Raw genomic sequence first — 20,605 nt, forward strand, 5'->3', positions numbered from 1 at the left:
TTTTGTTTCTTTTCTGACATCACAAGGGGAAGCAGAGTGTTTTTAGTTTGAGAGAAGGACTCAGCCTAAATACGCAGGTTTTTTGTGTTAAACATGTGTGAATGAAACAAAACACAATCCCAGGTCTGTTTGTGATGATGAAAACATCATAACATAGATCATAAAATAGTGTAATATGAGCCCTTTAATGTTTATTTGAATATGTATTGTGTTATTGGAGCCAGTTTTCTGAAACAACATGCTGTTTTACATCAAGGGATTTGTTTAATACATTGTCATACTTTTTTTTTTTTTTTCTAATGTAATTGTATCTTAAAACCAGTTTAGTGCCTCACAACCCCAACTTTCACTTTGGGAACTACTTATTTACATAATCAGGGACTAATTTAATAATTGCTAATTGCCATCTGCGCGATAAACAAACTCTAGACACCATGTGCTGGGAACAAAGACCTGTGATATCAAAATGACAAGAAAAAAAAATGTCTTTTTCTACATCCATACAATGTTTGAGCTCATTACAGAGTTTCCGTGAAAGTTTCCCAACAAAATAACAAAACTTTGGGTCCTCCATTACTGACCTGTTGCGGAGTGGATCCAAAAAGCACATAAGGCAGCATTATTTTCAACAGCAGTGACAGTCTATTGGTTATGTGGGTTTGGAAAATACATCCTGCAACAATTTCCAGTAGATTGCTATGATGATGAGTCTGTGTTTTCCTGATTTATATAACAGCAAAGCTACTCGTCTTCATAATGTCACAGGCAGCATCCGAAACACTCATCCAAACTGCTCTGTATCTGTGTGTAAAGAACCAACTGCATTTTTATGAAGCCCAACAGCTGTCGAGGTAGAGCACCATTTCACTTAAGAATTCTTATTGCCAAGGATCACTCCCCCTTTACTTAAGTGTAAATAGGTTTTACAGATGAGAAATGAGAGCAGACTGTGAATGACTATCTCTACAGTAAGTGGGGTATAGGAGATGGAAAACCAACCCCCTATACTGCGCTGGTGTATGGATTATCTTCAAAATAAAAAAAGACATTCATTAGTTCTATATTTAAAATAGTGTGGTGAAAATTATGAAAATTGATTCTTATGAGCTAAATTTAAGCCACGTTGTAATGTTGTTACCTCCTCAACATAACTGGGGTTGTGTTTTGTTTCATTCACATGTTTATCATTAGTCTGTCTACATCTCCAAAGCTCAAAATGCGCTGTTCCACCTTGTGATGTCACGAAGCCGAAGTTTTCAAGTTAACACCTACCTTTTACCTTTTGTTCATTAGAGAGTGTTAATTTCAAGTCTGAAATCCTCCAAATGATTCTAGTGAAGGTGCATGGAGTTTAAAAACACAGTGGAGCATAGGGCTGCTCGATTATGGAAGAAATCATTATCACGATTATTATGGTCAATATTGAAATCACGATTATTCAATGATTATTTTTTATTTAAACAATGCATTTATTCAGCATTTCTCTCTCTCTTAAAAAAAATATATATATATTGATAATTTATGCAAAACTTTCAAATTGAAAATAAATTCAGGCTCTGTACCTTAGAGCAGTTTTGTGATGTATAAAACATAAAATGACTAAAATATACTTTGAACATGAAATAAGGCAGAGAAAAACATAAATGTATCCAAAATAAACTATATATCCAGCTGTTCTACAATAAATATACTTATTTATATAAAAAAAATCCCAAAATAAATTTTGTTAAGCTTTATCGTTTCAGCTCGATTATATGAGTTTGGAGATCGTTTGACACGAAATCACGATATTCGATTAATTGCACAGCCTTAGTGGAGCACTTCCTGTATTACCACCTGATATCATAAGATGAAACAGACTAAATATGCAGGGTTTGTGCGTTAAACGTGTGTGAAACTACATTATAACGTAGATGAGAAAATAGTGTAAAAAATAGTGTAATATGTGTCCTTTAAACACGCTCAAACCAACCAATCCTGAGAAAGCATTTGTTCCATTCTTCAGAATATTATGCAAAATTGTGTTTTCACAATTGAGAAACCTCCAAACATCTTTACTTCGGAGAGTCCTTTTCAAAAATATCCCTTTTGCCAGCAATATGTTTCAAATACCCCTCCAGTTGTTGGCAGAATTTAAATGCACTTGCTTTATTGAAAGAGCTCTCTTGGCTGTCATCAGATTCAAACTATGCAGTGTCAGTGGAAGTCTGTCTCTTTACACTGTATACAGTGTGGGGAAATAACTGAAAACATGGACCAAAAATAGAGATCCACATACATTTTTTCATGGCCAATGCTGATACCGATAGTTTAGAATCCAACACCAATGGACAATGATCTCTACTGATATTTTTGGGCTGATATGTAGCACCTATTCAGGTAATTTTTCCCAAATTATCAAATAAAGCAGTGTAGACATATTTTTGCTGTACCGGTACTTTCTTTGGACTAAAGCTTCATGCATATTTAGGCAGCTGGTTGAGCCGAACAAAATATCAACTTCTACAGGAGATTTATGGCCGATAGCTGATACACTTAAAAGGTCAAATATCGGCTAAACGATACATCGGTCTATCTCTAACTGAAAATATCTGAAAATAATCTAAATACTCATTTTGAGTGACTGTATTCCAGTACAGTTACTTTTCCACTCTATGATATTCAGTGACAGTTACTTTCCTAAATGAAAAGGAATATGTGCATTTTTGGCATACATTCCTTTTAATTTTTCATCCCTAATTAGATGTACAGTGTGCAGCATAAATGAGTGCACCCCCTTTGAAAAGTAACATTTTATACAATACGAACAATGAACACAAAAAATATTAGCAAAATGTGCACAGACTAAGTTTAATACAGTATCTGTTGAACTTTGGACAAAAAGCTAAGGTTAATAATATAAATTTGGGGAATTCTGAAGAGACAAGTTGAGCATCACTTTCCATCCAACATCCAGTCTCTGAAAAAGGTCATTGCTGAAAAATGGAAAAAGATTGATGTTGCCAAATGTTGCCAACTTGTTTATTCCAGGCCTAGAAAACTTGAAGCAGTCATTATAAATAATAGAGGCCCTACAAAGTACTAGATGTAGTAGGTTTTGTTGTGGGGTGTACTCATTTTTGCACCACCCTAATTTCACTAAAACTGAAAATTATGTAATCCAAGTTATAATATTAACCTTAGATTGTTGTCCTAAAATATTGCATTAAAATTAGTCTGTGCACATTTTGCAAATGTTTTGTGTTCACTGACATATTGTTTAAAATGTGACTTTTCAAAAGAGGTGTATTCATTTATGCTGAGCACTGCAAGTAAAAAGGTGCGCTGTGCAACTTTTCGGGTGTAAGGTCCACTACTTACTTGTCTCCAATGTTGATGTTTTTGCTTTCCCTGGAATGTTCCACGGTATGACATTATATATCCATTTGGCATTTATTCTTTAGAGGTGTTTCTATTGCTCAAAAATACATTAATTCCTTCTGTGAGTAGGGGAGACCTAGCCAGGCTGGCACCACCTAGTGCCTCCGCTCAATTTAATTTCTCTCCAGCGACTAGGTCAGGAATCGGAATACATTAGACGGTTTGCAAGAACCCCGGAAGTGCGAGTTTGGGCACCAGCCAATCAGCGAAGAGCCATACATTCTGTGTTGGCAACAATTCCCGAGATCGAGGAACAAGAGAATGTTTGGTGAATTTTATCAACCAAATAGCAGCGATTGGTTAAATTTTAAAAAGTACTCGACCGTCGCGCAAACGAATCCTAATGCTGCGAGGTCAGACGGTTTCCACAAAGTGAAATCGGCTGATGAATCAGACTTGGGGTGACTCTTCACAGATCTGAATTGTAATGTAGCGTAATGCTGTAACCTCCTCGTCTCCCTCGTGATAGATTTATTCTGTAGTGTGGAACATTCTAGACAAAGCAATAGCATTTCCATGGAGACAAGCAGTTAGCAGACACTCCAGAAACAGTGCAATAAAAATAAAACTGTTTGTAGTTATATATATATAGTATATAATGCAACTCACTGTAAAAGTATTCACAACACAATACTCTGATTGGCCATGTATCGGAATAGATAACAAAATACATTTTAATTTGGGTATTCAGTATTCTGTAACTACATTTTCAGTAGTATTCTTCCCATCACTGCTTGTATAATTCTTGTATTTTCACTTTTTTGCCCACAGGTCTCCCCCCTGATCTGCATCTCTACAGCACAGAGACCGAAACACAAGAAAGTGACGACCCAGACCAATGAAACAAACGGCAAGACATATCTGTACACTAGCATCCTCTGACAAAACAGAAACAACAACCAGATTGTGCAGTAAATGTGGTAATAAAATACACTTCATAGATTTGTGGTGGTTGGAATGCCCCGTGACCACATGCTGTATGCCTCTCTGCTGGGGAGTATTAATAATTCATGGATAGACAGCCTCTGGAGTCAGGGATTTATATCTGCTTTGTAAAAGAAATCCTTTTTATTAACGTATCACTTTACATCTATTCATTTTTACAACACAACTTCAGTCATGATATTTGGACATCATGGGGGAATAAAATATAACTTTCAGCTGTATATACTCATTTACATTTATTCCGGGTTTTGTTATCGCTTGAAATAGTCCCCAATGCTTCATTTGGTTGTGTTTTGTGTTACCAGATTAGGATTGCTGCTTGTGTTTTTGTCAGCAGATGTGGAGGTGTCGTCCCATTCGTTTGCAGCTTCTAACAAGAGAGCTTCATCTATGGCATCTTCATCTGTGAATGATCTCTGAAACATGTCCATGATGCTCCTCTGATTTGGGTCCTAAAAACAAAAATAATATTGACTTAAAAGATATACAAATGTTATCTGGGTGTTTCAAAAGTATTCTCAAACTTGCTGAAACCTGTCACTGAAGATATCGGAGAAAAAGTCTATGTGAAGAATGTTCCACAGTATGACATTAAACAGCTCTACTTTACATTTATTCAATTACAGGTGGTTTTATATCTCAAAAATACCTAGAAAAACAGGCATTCTGACTGTGAGCGGGGTTGTCTCTCCACATCTGGCATGTAATTGGTCTGGTTTGGTCTCCATGACAATAGAAAGGTCTAAATCAGATCTGAACCAGGACTAAACCGGTCTCAGTCCCGGTCTGATCCCGGTCCTGGTCACGGTCTGGTCCCGGTCCTGGTCTCAGCCCTAAACCAGGACTAAACCAGGGCTAAACCAGGACTGAACCAGGACTGAACCAGGACAGAGCCAGGACAGAGCCAGGACAGAGCCAGGAGTGTCGGGACAGGCCTGGAGGTGCACCTGCATAGACTGTGGTCAGGACTGAGACCGGGAAACAGACCGGGACCAGACCGAGACCGAGACCTAGACTGAGACCAGGACTAGACCGAGATTGAGACCGGGAGTCAGACCGGAACTCAGTCTCAGTTTGGTCCCGGTCTCAGTCCCGGTCTGAGATCAGGACTGAGACCAGTTTAGTCCTGGTACACCTGGTTTAGTCCTGGTTTAGACCTAGTTAATCCTGTTTTAGAACCGTTTTAGTCCCGTTTCAGTCCTGGGATCTGTCCTAGTTCAGTCCGTATGGCCGTTATCCATTTTTTCAATTATTCATTTAAACACAAAATTGAAAATAAATTTTAAAAAAAATCGTTATCAATTTTTTCATTTTGGTTTGGAGACAAAAATATACTAAGAAAAATAGCTGGAAAAAACAACTCATTCAATTGTTTCAAAATCACTGAATTGGAAGCCTTTTAAGATCTCAAAATATGTGCAAAACACTTTTACACTTTACTGTTTAAGCAAATTTTTAAACTAGTGCTTTAATACTTTTACTTAAGTCGATTTTTTTCCCTTCTTCCACCACGGACTGAAACACACACGTATATCTATATCAGTGATTCTATAGCTTACCTTTGAGTGGAAGCTGGAGTTGATTGCATTTTCTGAGAGATTTGACTCAGACAGACCGACCTGCTCCAAGACGTTCATTTTCTCCTGGATAAGCGGCCTGTATAAGAATAAAATCAATATATATCACACTTCAGACTGAGTACCAAGTTACAGTCTGTGTGTGGCTCAAAAGTGAACATAAGTACAGGGTGAACAGTAGCAAAGTATCTGCCATTGATGCATACGTACCAAAGGTGGTCATCAGCTGTTCCCTTGGCAACCAGGTAGTGGATGTTCACATTGCAGGTTTGTCCAATTCGATGCACCCTGTCCTCTGCCTGAATGAGGACCTGAAACAAAATGCAAAATCTGTCATAGTAATGACAAAAGATTACACTTGATTAAGGCTGGGAATCACAGGGTCTCTCAATGATTCCATACAATACAGGATACACGGCTCACGATACGATATTATCACAATTTGGCGATAAATGCAGTTGTCTTTTTTATTGTGATATGTTGCTGTTTTCTTTCAAGATTTGGTTTTATTTTGAAAAACTAATGAACGAATGATACACGGATTTACAATGCACCTTAAAGTACATTTTAAAGTGGATATTTTTTGCTTTTACTTCACTTTTTGAACAGTGTTTGAGACTATCTGAAAAGGCAAGGGGTTTGATTTTCACACATTTGTAGTTTGAGCAAACAAAAATATACAAAGAAAAACAGCTGGAAAAAAACAACGCATTCAATTGTCACGAAATCACTACATTAGAAGCCTTTAAGATCTCAAAATATGTGCCAATCACTTTTACTTTTTATTAGGGGTGTAACGATATCCAAGTCACATGATATGATATTGTCACGATTTGGCAATGAATGCAATAGTTTTTTACTGTGATATGTTGTGTTTTTTTCAAGGTGGCTTTGTCTGGAATGTTTCACACTATGGTATTAAATCTTTCTTTCTTCATGGAGACCAAACCAGATCACATTACAGGTCAGATCTGTGGAGAGGCGACTCCGCTCACAGAAAGAATGCCTGTTTTTCTAGGTATTTTTTAGTTGAATAATTGACAAAATGTAAGGCAGAGCTGTTTAAAGCCATACTGTGGAGCATTCCAGGCAGAGCAATGACATATCCATAGAAACAAGCAGGTGACTGACCCTCCACAGTTACATAGTGCATCTTTAAGAACCAAATATATTTTAGCAACAGCATTTATTTGTTAAACCCCAACCTGTGCATAAATACATCTATTTTAATCATGAAAACAGTGACAAGTGTAATGCATAAATAAGTTTCCTTTCAATAAATAAGCAACAAAATTGAAGGACACTGACAAAAGAAATTGCTAGTAGATACAAAAAAATACAATACATATTTAGCTTTGGTCAATCTGTGGCTTAAAAACACACACAAAGCTTAATTTTAACACTTTAATAAGAAAAGAAAAGCACAAAACATGACCACACAGTTCTCTTATGGGTTTGTGGTAAAAAAAAAAAAGGGCTGTGGGTGGGTTTGTAGTACCATTAAATTACATAATTTGAGAAAAATAATCAACAAAAATATCAGCAGAGCTTATCGGCTATTGGTTGATTTGGAGTCTCAGCAGTGGAAAAACCCATATCGATCAATCTCTAATCACAAAATATCGATATTTCAATATTTTTGCACACCCCTACACTTAATAATCGCAGTCTTTTTCTTATTGTGAGTGGCTTTATTGTAGAGGTGATGTGGGTGAAGTCATTCATAAGACCTGAAATGGGAAAATTATATTCATACTTTACAAGAATCTTAAGAAAGCCCACATTTCTGAAAAAGTGTTGCAATTACTTTGAAGAAATACCCTGACTTTTGCTCTATTTTAGAAGTTGTAAGGTGGTTATTTAAGACATTTTGTGTGGTTTTCAATAGTGAAGAGGAGAGGATATTAAAACAGTTTTTCTATCAGCAAATGTCTAGCCACTGTCATTCACTTTAGTCTGCTTTGATTTGTTCCACACTCAGGAAATCAAAGACCAGACTGCATTTAAGAAAAAGGATGTCTGGGTTGGCTGTGTTCTGAATTCTGAGGTTTTTAAAAAATATATATAAAAGTGTTAGCAGCATAAGTCTGTCACAATAATAAATTTTGAACTTCAATATACTGATGAGGATCTGTGTAGAATGTTCCACAGTACGGCAGTAAATTACTCTACCTTACATTTATTACATTTTACAGTTTTATGCTCTTTATTATATTATATTGTGATGTGTGAGCTACTGTGTCCAAATCATTTCCCTTGTGGATCAGTAAAGTTTGTCTAAGTCCAGTAGTGGAAGGTAATAAAGTACAAAAGTAAAAGTAAAATTAAAAGTTACATTTTTAGGTATCTGTACATTTTTACAGTGGATATTACTATTATATGTTTTACTTTTATTTCACTACATTTGAGAGCAGCTATCTGTACTTTCCAATCCACTACATTTTAGATCTGGACTGAAAAGTAAAAAGTACTTTTCTGTGTTTTACTTTTGAAGACCTGCTGAAAAAGCTAAGACTTATTTTCAGCACATTTAATTTGAGTTGATGTCCCAACTTTGAGCAAAACAAACACACAAAAACACAAAAAGAGCTACAAAAATAAAGAAATCAATTGTCTCACATCAACTAAATTGTTTATCAAAGTACATTTGATGATTTAATTGTACTTTTACTTTTTACTCTTTAAGCACATTTTTAAGCAGTAGTTCAACAGTTTCACTTCTTGATACTTGAACTTTTACTTTTACTTGAGTAATTTTTGGTCCTGGTCTAGTGGAGGGTCAATCAAATACTTTTTTACATGGAGATGTTATTTCTTTGTCTGGAATGTTTCACAGTATGGTACTAAAACCTTCAAGGAGATCATGGAGATCAAAACAGACCCAGTTACAAGTCAGATCTGTGGAGAGGAGACTCTACTCAGTCAGAATGCCTGTTTTTCTAGGTATTTTTGAGCTATAAAATCATCTGTAATTTCAAACATCTAAGACAGAGCTGTTTAATGTCATACTGTGGAATATTTCAGGCAGAGCAATGACTTATCTATAGAAACAAGCAGGTGACAGACCACTAACCAAAAAGTTACATAGTGCATCTTTAATTGAGTACTTTATCCACCACTGTCTAGGTCTAAATCCTTGAAAATGTGTTATCGTGACAGGCCTACTTTTGGTCTCTCATACCCACATCCCATCAGCCTCAAGCAAAGTCTGAGCGTACACAGAAGGAACTTTGTTAAAACCTACCCCAGGGTTCCAGAAGAGCTCAGCGAAGATAACCAGGTCAGCAGCGTGTAAAGTCAGACCCATGTTGGCGGCGGTGATAGACAGCACCGCCACATAGGGCTTAGTGGAGTGCTGAAACTTCTCACACAGCAGCTGGCGTTCGGCTGAAGGAGTGGTCCCATCAATACGGATCAAACTCACGTTCTGCCGAAGAGAGTACGTCAATGTTAAAAGGGCTCCTGTTTGCTTTCGTCTGATCAGCAGTACAGCTTCAACATGGTAACGACGGACTAAAGTTTTATTGTTTTTTTATTTAACGGTGCGTTGTGTAACTTTTTGGTTTGGGGTCCATCGTTGTCTTGCTTCTACAGATATGTAAATCCTCTGCCTGGAGTTCTCCACAGTATGACATTAAACAGCTCTACCTTCCATTTATTCAATTACAAGTGGTTTAATAGCTCAAAAATACCAAGAAAAACAGGCCTTTCCACAGATCTAACCTGTAACTTAGTTTGGTTTGGTCTCCGTGAACATAGAAAGGTTTATACTGTGGAACATTCCAGACAAAGCAATAAAATCTCCATGAAGAAAAGCATTTGATGGACCCTCCACCAAAAAAGTTACACAATGCACCTATAAAAAGGACCAATATTATGATTGCTATTTTCTGTTCTAATGTTGTTTTCCTCATCACAAACAGACCTGGAGTTGTGTTTTGTTTCATTCACACGTTTATTTAATGCACAAATCCTGTATATTTAGGCTGAGTTCTTCTCTTAAACTGAAAACATTCCAAACACCTTCACTAGAATCATTTGGATGAGTTCAAGCATTGGAATTTCCAAGGTAGAGCTATTTAATGTCATACTGTGGAATATTTCCAGCAGAGCAATGAAACAAGTAGGTGACGGACCCTTAACCAGAAAGTTACACAGGGCATCTTAGTTTGGAATTTTTAAACTCCATACACCTTCACTAAAATTATTTGGATAATTTCAGTCCTGGAATTGCCAATCTCTCCTGAACAAAAGGTAAAAGGAGCTGTTGAAAACTAAACTACTGCTTCATGACATCACAAGATGGAAGAGAACATTTTAAGCTTTGGAGATGTAAACAGACTAATAATAATAAAAAGATTAATCAAACGTGTGAATGAAACAAAACACAACTCCAGGTATGAAGTTACAGCAGTACAACATGTCTTAAAATAAACATATTAATATGAGATGTGCTCACCATTATTATTACAAAGTAAAAAAATAAACAATTTAAACATGCTGGCAATAATAAAACACCTTGAATATCAGGTTTTAATTATGGGATTATGTAAATATTTATTATATTAAAATATAAAAACAGTATAATCGTCTGGATACATATGGAATTGAATTGCGCTAGAATGAAAATGGCCCATTACACTAAGCCCCTTTTAAAAGCTTGACTTTTTGAGTTTTTCGGATTGTTCCAAGCCAAAGTGGGGTTTGTAACTGCTACAAATACGTGAATATAATAACCTTATTGACTATACACAACACACTATATGAATGCGTTATCCACCTTTTTTGTCAGTTCTGAAGTGATATGATCCAGGACCAACTTGTGATGCGCAAAAACCAAAAACTTCTCCCTTCCACATTCGAGCATGTCTGTGATGTACTCCCTGCAAACAAAACAGTGGAAATTATGTAGAAAATCAGCAGAAGTAAATAGTATAGTACATCGAAACACACTGAAGTACTGATGCTGTCAACAATCCCTGGGGGTGTGATGCTAACTGAAAGCAATGCTCTGTTAGAAGCGCTGTTACTCAAGTCAGACTTTAATTTGAGCTTCATTTTAACACAAAGATTTGGTTTAGTTAGAACTACAACAGATGAGATGATTTGTGCACTTTAATAAGTCTCTCACATAAAATTAGTTATAAGCTAGATAGCAGTTTTTCAGTTAGACTCTCAACTTTTTTCTCCTTAACAGGATCATAAACGCTCGTATTGATCACAGACTCCTGAAAATGTGTTGTTTAAAGGAGCACTGTGTAAATTTTCGGTGCACTGTGTAACGTTTTTGGTTAGGAGGCCGTCATCTTTCTATGGAGATGTCATTGCTCTACCTGAAATGTTCCACAATATGACATTAAACACTTCTACCTTACATTTATTCAATTAAAGGTGGTTTTATAGCTCAAAAAATACCTTGAAAAACAGGCATTCTGACTGTGAGTGGGTTTGCCTCTCCACTAGGGCTGCTGGATTATGGAAAAAATCATTATCACGATTATTTGGTCAATATTGAAATCACGATTATTCAAACGATTATTTTTAGTTACACAATGCATTTATTCAGCATTTCTCTCTCTCAAAAAATCACTTTGTTATTGATAATTTGTGGAAAACTTTCAAATTGAAAATAAATATAAGCTACAAATATGTACCTTAGAGCAGTTTTGCGATGTATAAAACATAAAATGAATAAAATATACTTAATATAAGGCATAGAAAATAAACTATATATCCAGCTGTTCTATTTCTATATTTAAATAAAAAATAAAAATAAATATACTTCCCCAAATAAACTTTGTTAAGCTTTAAATTGTTTCAACTTGTTTATATTAGTTTGGAGATCGTTTGACACAAATTGAAATCCCGAAATCAAAATTAAATTAATTGCACAGCCTTACTCTCAACAGATCTGACCTGTAAGCTGGCCTGGTTTGGTCTCCATGGTGATAGGCAGGTTTAATACCAAACTGTGAAACATTCCAAAAAAAACAATAAAACCTCTGTGGAGCAAACCTTTTAATCGACCCTCCACCAGAAAAGTCACACAATGCACCATTAAATCCAGTTCGTAAGATTTCTTGAGTTTTCAGACTATATTTAAAAAAAAATTACTAATACTAATAGAAACTGACAGTACATACATGATGGCTTGTAACTTGGCTTCAGCTGTGTAGTTATAGAAAACCAGCAGTGCTTCCTTCTCCTCTATTTTCTGGGAAAGAGATAAGAAAAAGCACACGATAAGAACTGACAGCAGATTCTGTTTGATTCAATAATGCTGCCATTACTCAGGGGAACAGTGTGATTATGCAACTCAGTCAGATCCCTTGGTCCTTCCAGTGCACTTCCAATCACTGAAACCTTAGAAGACTTTTGCAAAAAACATAATTTCACTTCTACAATCTTCTTCAGAACTCATTACTACTCATATTATCAGGGGATGTTTCTGCTTTCTGGGGCCGTGCGGAGAATGGGGATGTGCAAAAATAGTGAAATATCCATATGTCGTGATACTAAATTTGGTGATACAGTATAATTATAGTGAGCTGCTGTATCAAGAGTATTTTAGTTTAGTTTAGTTTAGTTTATTTGTTTAATGAGACAGGGACAGTGCACAATTTACATTAACCTTAACAAGAGAGATGCATTGTACCAGGTTGTAGCACCAGTTCTAATTTCCACTTGTAGTCCCTGGGCAGGTTCATTGATTGATTGTATTTAATGAACCTTAGTTATCAACTGTTCCTCCTGGAGACCAATGTAGCACGTTATGGGTTGGATTTCTGGTGTCTTTTAGCATTTTTTTTGTTATCACACTATAATTTTATTGCTTATTTGGTGGAAGGAATTTTTTTATGCAATACACATGACATAAAAATAGATGTATTTCATATCAACTTTGCACAAGTAGTGATTTAACCAAGAATTATGTCTTTGCTTATTAAAGATGCATTGTGTAACTTCTCTGGAGGAGGGTCCGTCAAATACTTTTTTCTTTGGAGATGTTATTGCTTAGTCTGGAATGTTTCACAAAGCATTGAAGGTTTTTACTAGGAATGTAACAATAACCAAAATATCGTGATATCGTATCGTCAGAAGTCTCACCATAATATCGTGGATTGAATTACAAGTTCGTAGCAACAGCTTATAAACATTGGAAACTACATATCCCATGATTCATTTCAGTGGAGACAATATGAAGAAATATGTTTTTTTACTTGAATTCTTGGGATTATGATGAAAAAAGCTCTACAGTTATCTAGAATTATCTCTCCAAAATATGGCAATAAATATCGTACCGAGAGATTTGGATATCGTTACATCCCTACTTTTTAGCATAATGAAAACCAAACCAGACCAAGTTACAGGTCCCATCTGTGGAGAGGCAAGCCTGCTTACAGTCAGAATGACTGTTTTTCTAAGCATTTTTGAGCTATAAAAAACATGTAATTGAATAAATGTAAGGTAGAGCTGTTTAATGTCATACTGTGGAACATTCCAGGCTGAGCAATGACATATCCATAGAAACAAGCAGGTGACGGACCCCCAACCAAAAAGTTACACAGTGCACCTTTAAAAAAAAAGTGATATATTATGTACATTATATCGTTTATAGCCATATCGTGATAATATCGTACTGTGAGCCGTGTATCGTCTATCGTTTCAAATCGTGAGGAACCCTGTGATTCCTGAAAGACAATAATCTAACTCACATTGCGGTGTCCCTTTGCCAGCTCCTTGGCAGCAGCAGACAGAGCAGCTTTGGTTCTGGTGCTGATTCCGTCGATGGTAATTGTCACCACCTTTCTCTGTTTGGAAGGAAGCTGCGACAGGACTTCTGACTTGAGGCGCCGTAGCATCAGACACTCTTCCAGCAGCAGCTTTAGCTCACCCAGATTAGATGAGCCTGAGTAGTCCCAGCCCCAGTTCATCTGAAGAGGGGGGGGATCAAGGCAGACGCACAAGAAAGGAAATTGGGGAATGCATGGACAGACAGTGGCAAAAGAAAATGTGAAGTGAAAGGATCGACTCTGGAGGATTTTTCGAGTGTTTTATGTTATGCAAATTTGTTCTTTGAGGTTAGTGTTAGCTTAAACTTATTTGAGGCTGCATCCACTACTGTCACATTTTAAAATACTGTGGTACATATTATTTTATTGAGTTTGAACTTGGCGAGCTCTATGTAGTTCAGAGCTTTAGTTCAAAACTCTCTTTGCAGTATGTCTAAATTTTAGCGCAGTATCAGTCATCCATAAAAGGAACTGTATGTACCCTGACTGTTTTCAAAAGGGGGACTACAGTTTCAGAAGAACTTTGATTGCCAGTGCCTAAACCTGCAGATAGATTAATTTAACATCTACATCTTACATACAGTTCCTAACTACTGATATATATTATCATTTAGTTAACTGAGCACTCAAGGTATGATAGTAAATAATATTAGTATTATTTAATAGGGATGTAACAATAACCGCAATATTGTGATATCGTATCGTCAAAGTTCTCACAATAATACCGTGGGCTATCACAATATATCGAATTACAAGTCTTTGCTTAAATTAAGAGTTATGGTGCAGCAATAGGTAAAAAAAAAAAAAGACAGAGAGAACTACATAGACCATGATCCTTTGCTCCATTTCAGTGTAGTACATGAAGAAATAACAGTTCTAAGCAATTTTAAGTCTTAGTTCTTTGGATTAAGTCTTGTCAAGGCATTTTAAGAGGAAAAAGTAGCATATTAGCCTCCACAAAATATTGCAAAAAATATCGTACTGTGAGATGTATATTGTGAAAATATCGTACCGAGAGATTTGGATATTGTTACATCCCTAATCGTGAGCTTTCCCTTACCGAGAGGTTCATACCGTGATAATATCATATCATGAGACTTGGATATCGTTACACCCCTACTTAGCACTCAAGGTATGACACTAAATAATATTAGTATTATTTAAGGAAGAATGTATGTTAAAGGTCCTATATTACACATAATGGATTTTTGTGAGCTTTAAGTCATGCTTAATGTTGTTACCTCCTCAAAAACATACCTGGTGTTGTGTTTTGTTTCATTCACACATGTTTGAGTAACCATGGTTTATTAGTCTGTCTCCATCTCCAAAGCTCAAAATGCTGTTCCACCTTGTGATGTCATGTAGTGGTAGTTTTCAAGTTCAAAGCTTCATGATGATGATGATTCTAGTGAAGGTGTATGGAGTTTGAAAACACAGTGGAGCACTTCCTGTATTACCACATGACATCACAAGGTGGAACAGAGTGTTTTCTGTTTGAGAAAAGAACTCAGTCTAAACATGCAGGGTTTCGTTATTATAAGTGCGAATGAAACAAAACACAACTTAAGGTGTGTTTGTGATGAGGAAACAACATTGTAACACATTAGAAAATAGAGTAATATGGGCCCTTTAATGTTATAGAAAGTACATTTGTATTGTCCAAAGTACATTTTACTAAACTACTGCCTTATTTGACCTTATGTGGACTAGCGCAGGTACCTGTTTGGCATCACAGTATCTCAGGCCAAAGTCGTGAAAGCGTGGGAAAAGTGTGGGTCTGACAGCCAGGATCTGAGTGTAAAGCTCCGCAGGCCTGGACATGGCCGGGGTCCCAGACAGAAGAACCACTCTCTTTGCTGCCTGAGGATTGAAAAAGAGACCGATGATGATGACAGAGCAAGAAATTAAAAAGCACCCAACCAAACACGGGGAGGTATTGTCACTACTGGGGCGTACCTGGGATGCAATGGGAGACACACTGCAAATATCTACTCTAACTTCTTTGTGTTGAAAATATGAAGTAAAACTTACATTTACTGAGTTTTGTTTCTCTTAACTTGCATTATAGTAGAACGCTTTTATAACATGCAAAGGTTACTATGACAAAACAGCCTATACAATGAAAAACATATCATAGTAAAGAAGTACGAAAAACATGTAGTACTAGAAGAATTGATACTTTGCAACTGCAGGTGTGACGCTAACTGAAAGCACTGCTCTGTTAAAAGCTATGTTACACAAATTAGACTTAATCTAAATTTTATTCTAACAAAGTCTGACCAGAAAGCGCTGAGATGATTTGTGCACTTTTATAAGTCTCTCACATATAAAATTACAGTCACACAGTCACAGTTTTTCTGTCAGTCACTCTCCTAAACAGGACCGCTCACATGTGTCGTTTAAATCCAGTTTGTATTTTTTCAGATTATATATATACACTACCAGTCAAAAGTTTTATAACACCACAGTTCTTCAAATTTTTTTTACTGTTTATTGTGTCATTGCACTCTGAAATGAAAGCATAGAATAAATAAGCAATCTGAGTTGAAAAATAAATCATGGAATAAATTTATAGACCAAAACTTATTCTAAACTTTTGATTCAAGTGGTCACATTTGGCAGATATAACAGCTGAACACATTCTTGGCATTTTTTTTTTCAATAGAAATCAAATATTCTTCAGAAAGTTCTTCCCAAGTCTGTTGCAGAAGTTCCCATAAATATGTGGCACTTGTAGGTTTCTTGGCTTTCACTCTTCTGTCATATTCATCCAAAACCAGCTCAATGGCGCTTAAGTCTGGAGACTGTGCTGGACACTCCATTTTTTCAAGCTCACCATCTTGTTCTTTTTTCCTGAGGTAGTTTTGGCAGAGCTTGGACTTGTGTTTTATTATCTTTTATCTTTTTTTTTAACCTATGTCTGTTCAGTATTTACCTTTGTACTATTTCAATCTATTCATTGGACTTGCACGACTTGAATTGCAATAAATAACTGGAAAAATTAGGGCGTTCTAAAACTTTTGACCGGTAGTGTTTATTTTTTTGTTTTTACTAATGTGTGCATTTTATCATCATGGCAACTGTTGAACACTCCACCAATAGAGATGTAGAATCCCCCAACATGATGTCAATGCAAAGTACCAATATAAACAGGAAAAGTACCTTTAGAAGTGGAAGAGCCGCTTTACAACGGGCAGTCTTTATGTTCTTTAGAAAATGGGATTCATCCTGCAATAAACATCATGAATGTGAATTAAAAGTTGAGTTAACCCTGCACACTTTACCTGTCCCTACATGCATTAACTCACCATGATGAGAACTTTAAAGGGGTTTCCAGGATTCTGTTTGTCTATTCGGCTCAGGAGGTCATAACTGATGATGTTGACTAAACCAGAGCGGACGTCGTCTTTGGCTTTTACCACCACATTAATGCTCTCAGGCCTCAGGGAGGGCAGCCAGCGCTTGAAGGCCTGTACGTGACCGGGGTAGTTAATTTTATGAGATTTACCACATGAAGTTGATTATGTAGTTCTTTCATTTAATCATGTGTAGAAAATATATACAAAACTTTGACTGAAACATTATGTTGAGTAATAAAAAAATAATATAGTAGTTAATATTTGTCAAGTTTATGATAAAAATTGAGTCTTTTAAAGGGCAGTATCCTGTAATCCTACTCTTTGATTGGAAGGGAGATAGAGAAGAGCTGTTTAAATATTTTCCATTAAACTGACTTACCTCGGCCCATGTAAATCGGACTGAAGAAGGAGCCACCACCAGTAAAGGCCATTCACTTTTATAGTAAGCAGCTATACAAATGGCCTGTACGGTCTTCCCCAAACCCATGTCATCAGCCAGGAGAAGCCGACCCTCTTTGGACACTGCAAAACTTTGATACACACAAAAAAGATCTGTTGCCATTCTTTTGTTACCAAGATATATAATTCACAGCAAAAGACAGAGAGATTACACAGACATATATGATTCATAGTGGTACAAAGTGGTTTAACAGCACATACTTGACTCCCAGCCTCTGAAAGGGCATAAGGCTTGTGGTGAGTGTGGGGTCGATGTTGGAAAGGTCTGCCTCAGGGACTGCTACAGACCTGGCCTGAGGCCCTTCGAACCTGGCAGAGAAAGCCTGGATTATTGCCCTGGGAAGAGGCTCCACCTCCACGGCTGCTATCCCACTCAGGAGGTCCACTGAGTAAGGAACACAACAGGCTTAGAAAAGGTGACTAATCCAAGCAGACAAAAAGCACAGAAATACATTATACAAGCAAAGGATATGTTGATATTTACTCAGTGGTTTGTAATCCTCGAGCGAGAAGCTCCATTTTCTTGTTGTCATGTCTGGCATTCAAATAAAGCAGAAAAGCAAATGTATTATGAATACAAAGCAAATTATTGTGCAGTAGTAAGAATCAGTAAAGGGTTATTACCATAGCTCTTGGTTGGCATTTGCTTAAAAGCAGCAATCACATCCACATGGTAACCAATGTCCACCTCAAACTTGGATGGAGACACAAGGACACACTGGCCCTGTAAAGTGGCTCTGGGTTTCTGCCACCCGCTGCACAGCTTCAGTAGAGCCTCCAGAGCCGCTCCGTCTCGAGCGCGACTCGAGACTTCAGTGTCCAGCATCTCCATCCCCTCAAGAGGCCCCAGAGACACGGAGGAGAGGGACGCTACATCACGCACTGAAGAGGAGCAGCACGAAATGAACAAGTGCACGTTTTACATTGCAGCCTCACATCCACAACAACAACCTGTTTTTCATAATTATTTAGAATTTACTTACTTAGATGCTGATAATCTTCAAGACTGAAGTTCCACATTTTTGTAGCTGGGTCTAAAAAAGATTTTTATGCAAGTGATTTTGCAGACTGCCTAATTTAAGCTGTGTCATTTAGATGTGGACAATATTATACTATAAATTATATAATTAGGTCCATTGACCTAGGGACCCGGTACAATCGACCCCTTTGCCTCCTGTCAAATATAATATGTGTATATATAATAGTGTATATAATACACTATTGTATTCTGCCTTGGTGGGCTGGCCATTTGCCTAATATAACCATTATTAAATATATTATAAATACCTCTGTCATGATGGAAACTACTAATTATATTTGAGTACATCTTTAAAAGAACTACTTACCAAAATTTCTAGAAGGGATGGATTTAAAGACAGCTATTAGTGCTGCATGAAATCCCACCTCCACTCTGAAGCGGCCCTCAGTGTGAGGCACACACTTGCCTCTCACAGAGATCGCAGGTCTCTTCGCAGGTGCAGGGTTTACAGCAGAGGAGCCTGGAGCAGGCCGTGCCACAGGATTTGTGGAAGATTTATTGGGTGGTTTATAAAAAGAGCTCGCTGAACCTTCAGAGATGCTGGAGGGAACATTAGATTGTGCATGTAGCGGTTTCACAGCCAGGCCTCCAGTGGACAAGACAGGGCTGCTAACATGTTGACCTTTATTCTGAGGCTGCACATCAATGATTTGTATCTACAAGAAAACACAGAATCATTCATTAGGAAATCACCATTTGACATGCCTACACATAAAGAAAGTCTCTCACCTTTCTAGGAGGAGGTGCAGTGGACATACTGCGACTGCTTTGTGTGGTTGTGCCAGATGATAAGTCAGGTACATGGACGTTGGTGTTACTGTTGTGGACCGTTTTAAAAGGAGGGACAAACCGATTTGGGCGAGAAAGAGGCACTGTAGGCTCAATAACACCGACGGGAGCTGCATTTGGCTTGTGAGACTGAAAGCTCTGCACCGATGACGCGCTGGCGGTGGCAGGTCTGACTATAGGCGCAGTTTGTCCGCGTCTTTGCGCTCTCCTCTCTAAAGCTTTGCGCCTGTTCTCCTCGATTCTTCTCTGCTGCTCTGCTGTTAGTTGATTGGACATGATGGTTTCTGCTGCTAAAGCAAATCTGCTCTAAATATGCTGTGAGCTACGCGGGATTAAAAATCGTACAGTACATACAGTTAAAAGTGATCTCCGTTTTTCTCACGTTATTAGCCAATTTAGGAGCAGCGTCCAGCGCTATTAGTAGCATGCTAATCTGCAACAGTACAGAAAAAGTCAGGTTTTGAAGTAAAAAGTGTCAACAACATGGGTGTTACGACGGTATTCCATTAGCCAATGTCCAGAAAAGCCAAAGTCAACTCCTGAGTAGAGTGTTGTGGAGCGATGATCTCAAAACAAACATGCTAACAGCTAAAAGTGAAGTTGCTGCTGTAGTTTCCTTTCTGCCGCGCAGGAAGTGACGTAGAATAACAACAAAGCACGTGCAGCCTCTTTTCTGCCACATACTAAAAATAAATAAATAAATCTTCCATATACCAAAGCTTTTTGGGCTGGTGTTTTCGAGGTAAGTTAAGGTATTCATAACTTTTAATGTTCACTCATTAGGGACTTTTGCACTACTGGGGCTACATTAAAGGTACAGTATGTTCTCTAGTTTGCAATTACATCTCCATGGAGACCACAAGGCGGCAAACCCTCCACCAGTTATTTCACATTTAAGTGCTTTTATGGAGAGTGGTCATAGAAAATAGCTAGCTGCAGAGGAACAATCTTTCTAATCAGTTGACTGGGAAGTCTACTATTTGAACGTACCCCTGACCGCCACCACTATGGTGTTCATATAACATAAGTGGATCACGTGTCTTGCCCAATGACACAACAACAATATGCTCTGATTAGAGCTAAGTAACCACTGAGTAACGCTGCTGCGGGCACTAACAATACATACATTTCAGCTATATCCTTTATGACATTACTTCTGTTCCTCATGTGGTTAGAATAAATTTATTTTTGAACCTCGCCGTTATCAGCACTGATCAAGAGGAA

The 20,605-nt window shown here is 37.3% G+C and overlaps 2 protein-coding genes across 2 annotated transcripts in view; one reads left to right on the forward strand and one right to left on the reverse strand.

The window, feature by feature from the left end:
* The window catches only part of nme9 (NME/NM23 family member 9), a 23,030-nt gene extending 18,768 nt beyond the window's left edge, over positions 1–4,262 (forward strand). The window contains exon 15 of the mRNA XM_055148725.1: positions 4,192–4,262. Within this exon, the coding sequence (XP_055004700.1) occupies positions 4,192–4,262 (71 nt within the window). The remainder of the gene's footprint in view (positions 1–4,191) is intronic.
* On the reverse strand, positions 4,072–20,001 carry smarcal1 (SWI/SNF related, matrix associated, actin dependent regulator of chromatin, subfamily a-like 1). Its single transcript, XM_020931888.2, has 17 exons — positions 19,322–20,001; positions 18,900–19,248; positions 18,537–18,587; positions 18,178–18,435; positions 18,038–18,088; positions 17,755–17,938; positions 17,474–17,624; positions 17,044–17,205; positions 16,898–16,963; positions 15,455–15,595; positions 13,658–13,876; positions 12,086–12,156; positions 10,723–10,825; positions 9,187–9,369; positions 6,153–6,253; positions 5,925–6,021; positions 4,072–4,817 (listed from the first exon to the last, which is right to left on the reverse strand). Exons 1-17 carry the CDS (start codon positions 19,655–19,657, stop codon positions 4,644–4,646), a joined length of 2,697 nt encoding a protein of 898 aa, XP_020787547.2. The 5' UTR covers positions 19,658–20,001; the 3' UTR covers positions 4,072–4,643.
* Positions 20,002–20,605: the final 604 nt, after the last annotated feature.

The sequence above is a fragment of the Boleophthalmus pectinirostris genome, unplaced genomic scaffold, assembly GCF_026225935.1.
Source record: "Boleophthalmus pectinirostris isolate CB_2022bp ecotype Guang Dong unplaced genomic scaffold, ASM2622593v1 HiC_scaffold_1, whole genome shotgun sequence".
Lineage (NCBI taxonomy): Eukaryota > Metazoa > Chordata > Actinopteri > Gobiiformes > Gobiidae > Boleophthalmus > Boleophthalmus pectinirostris.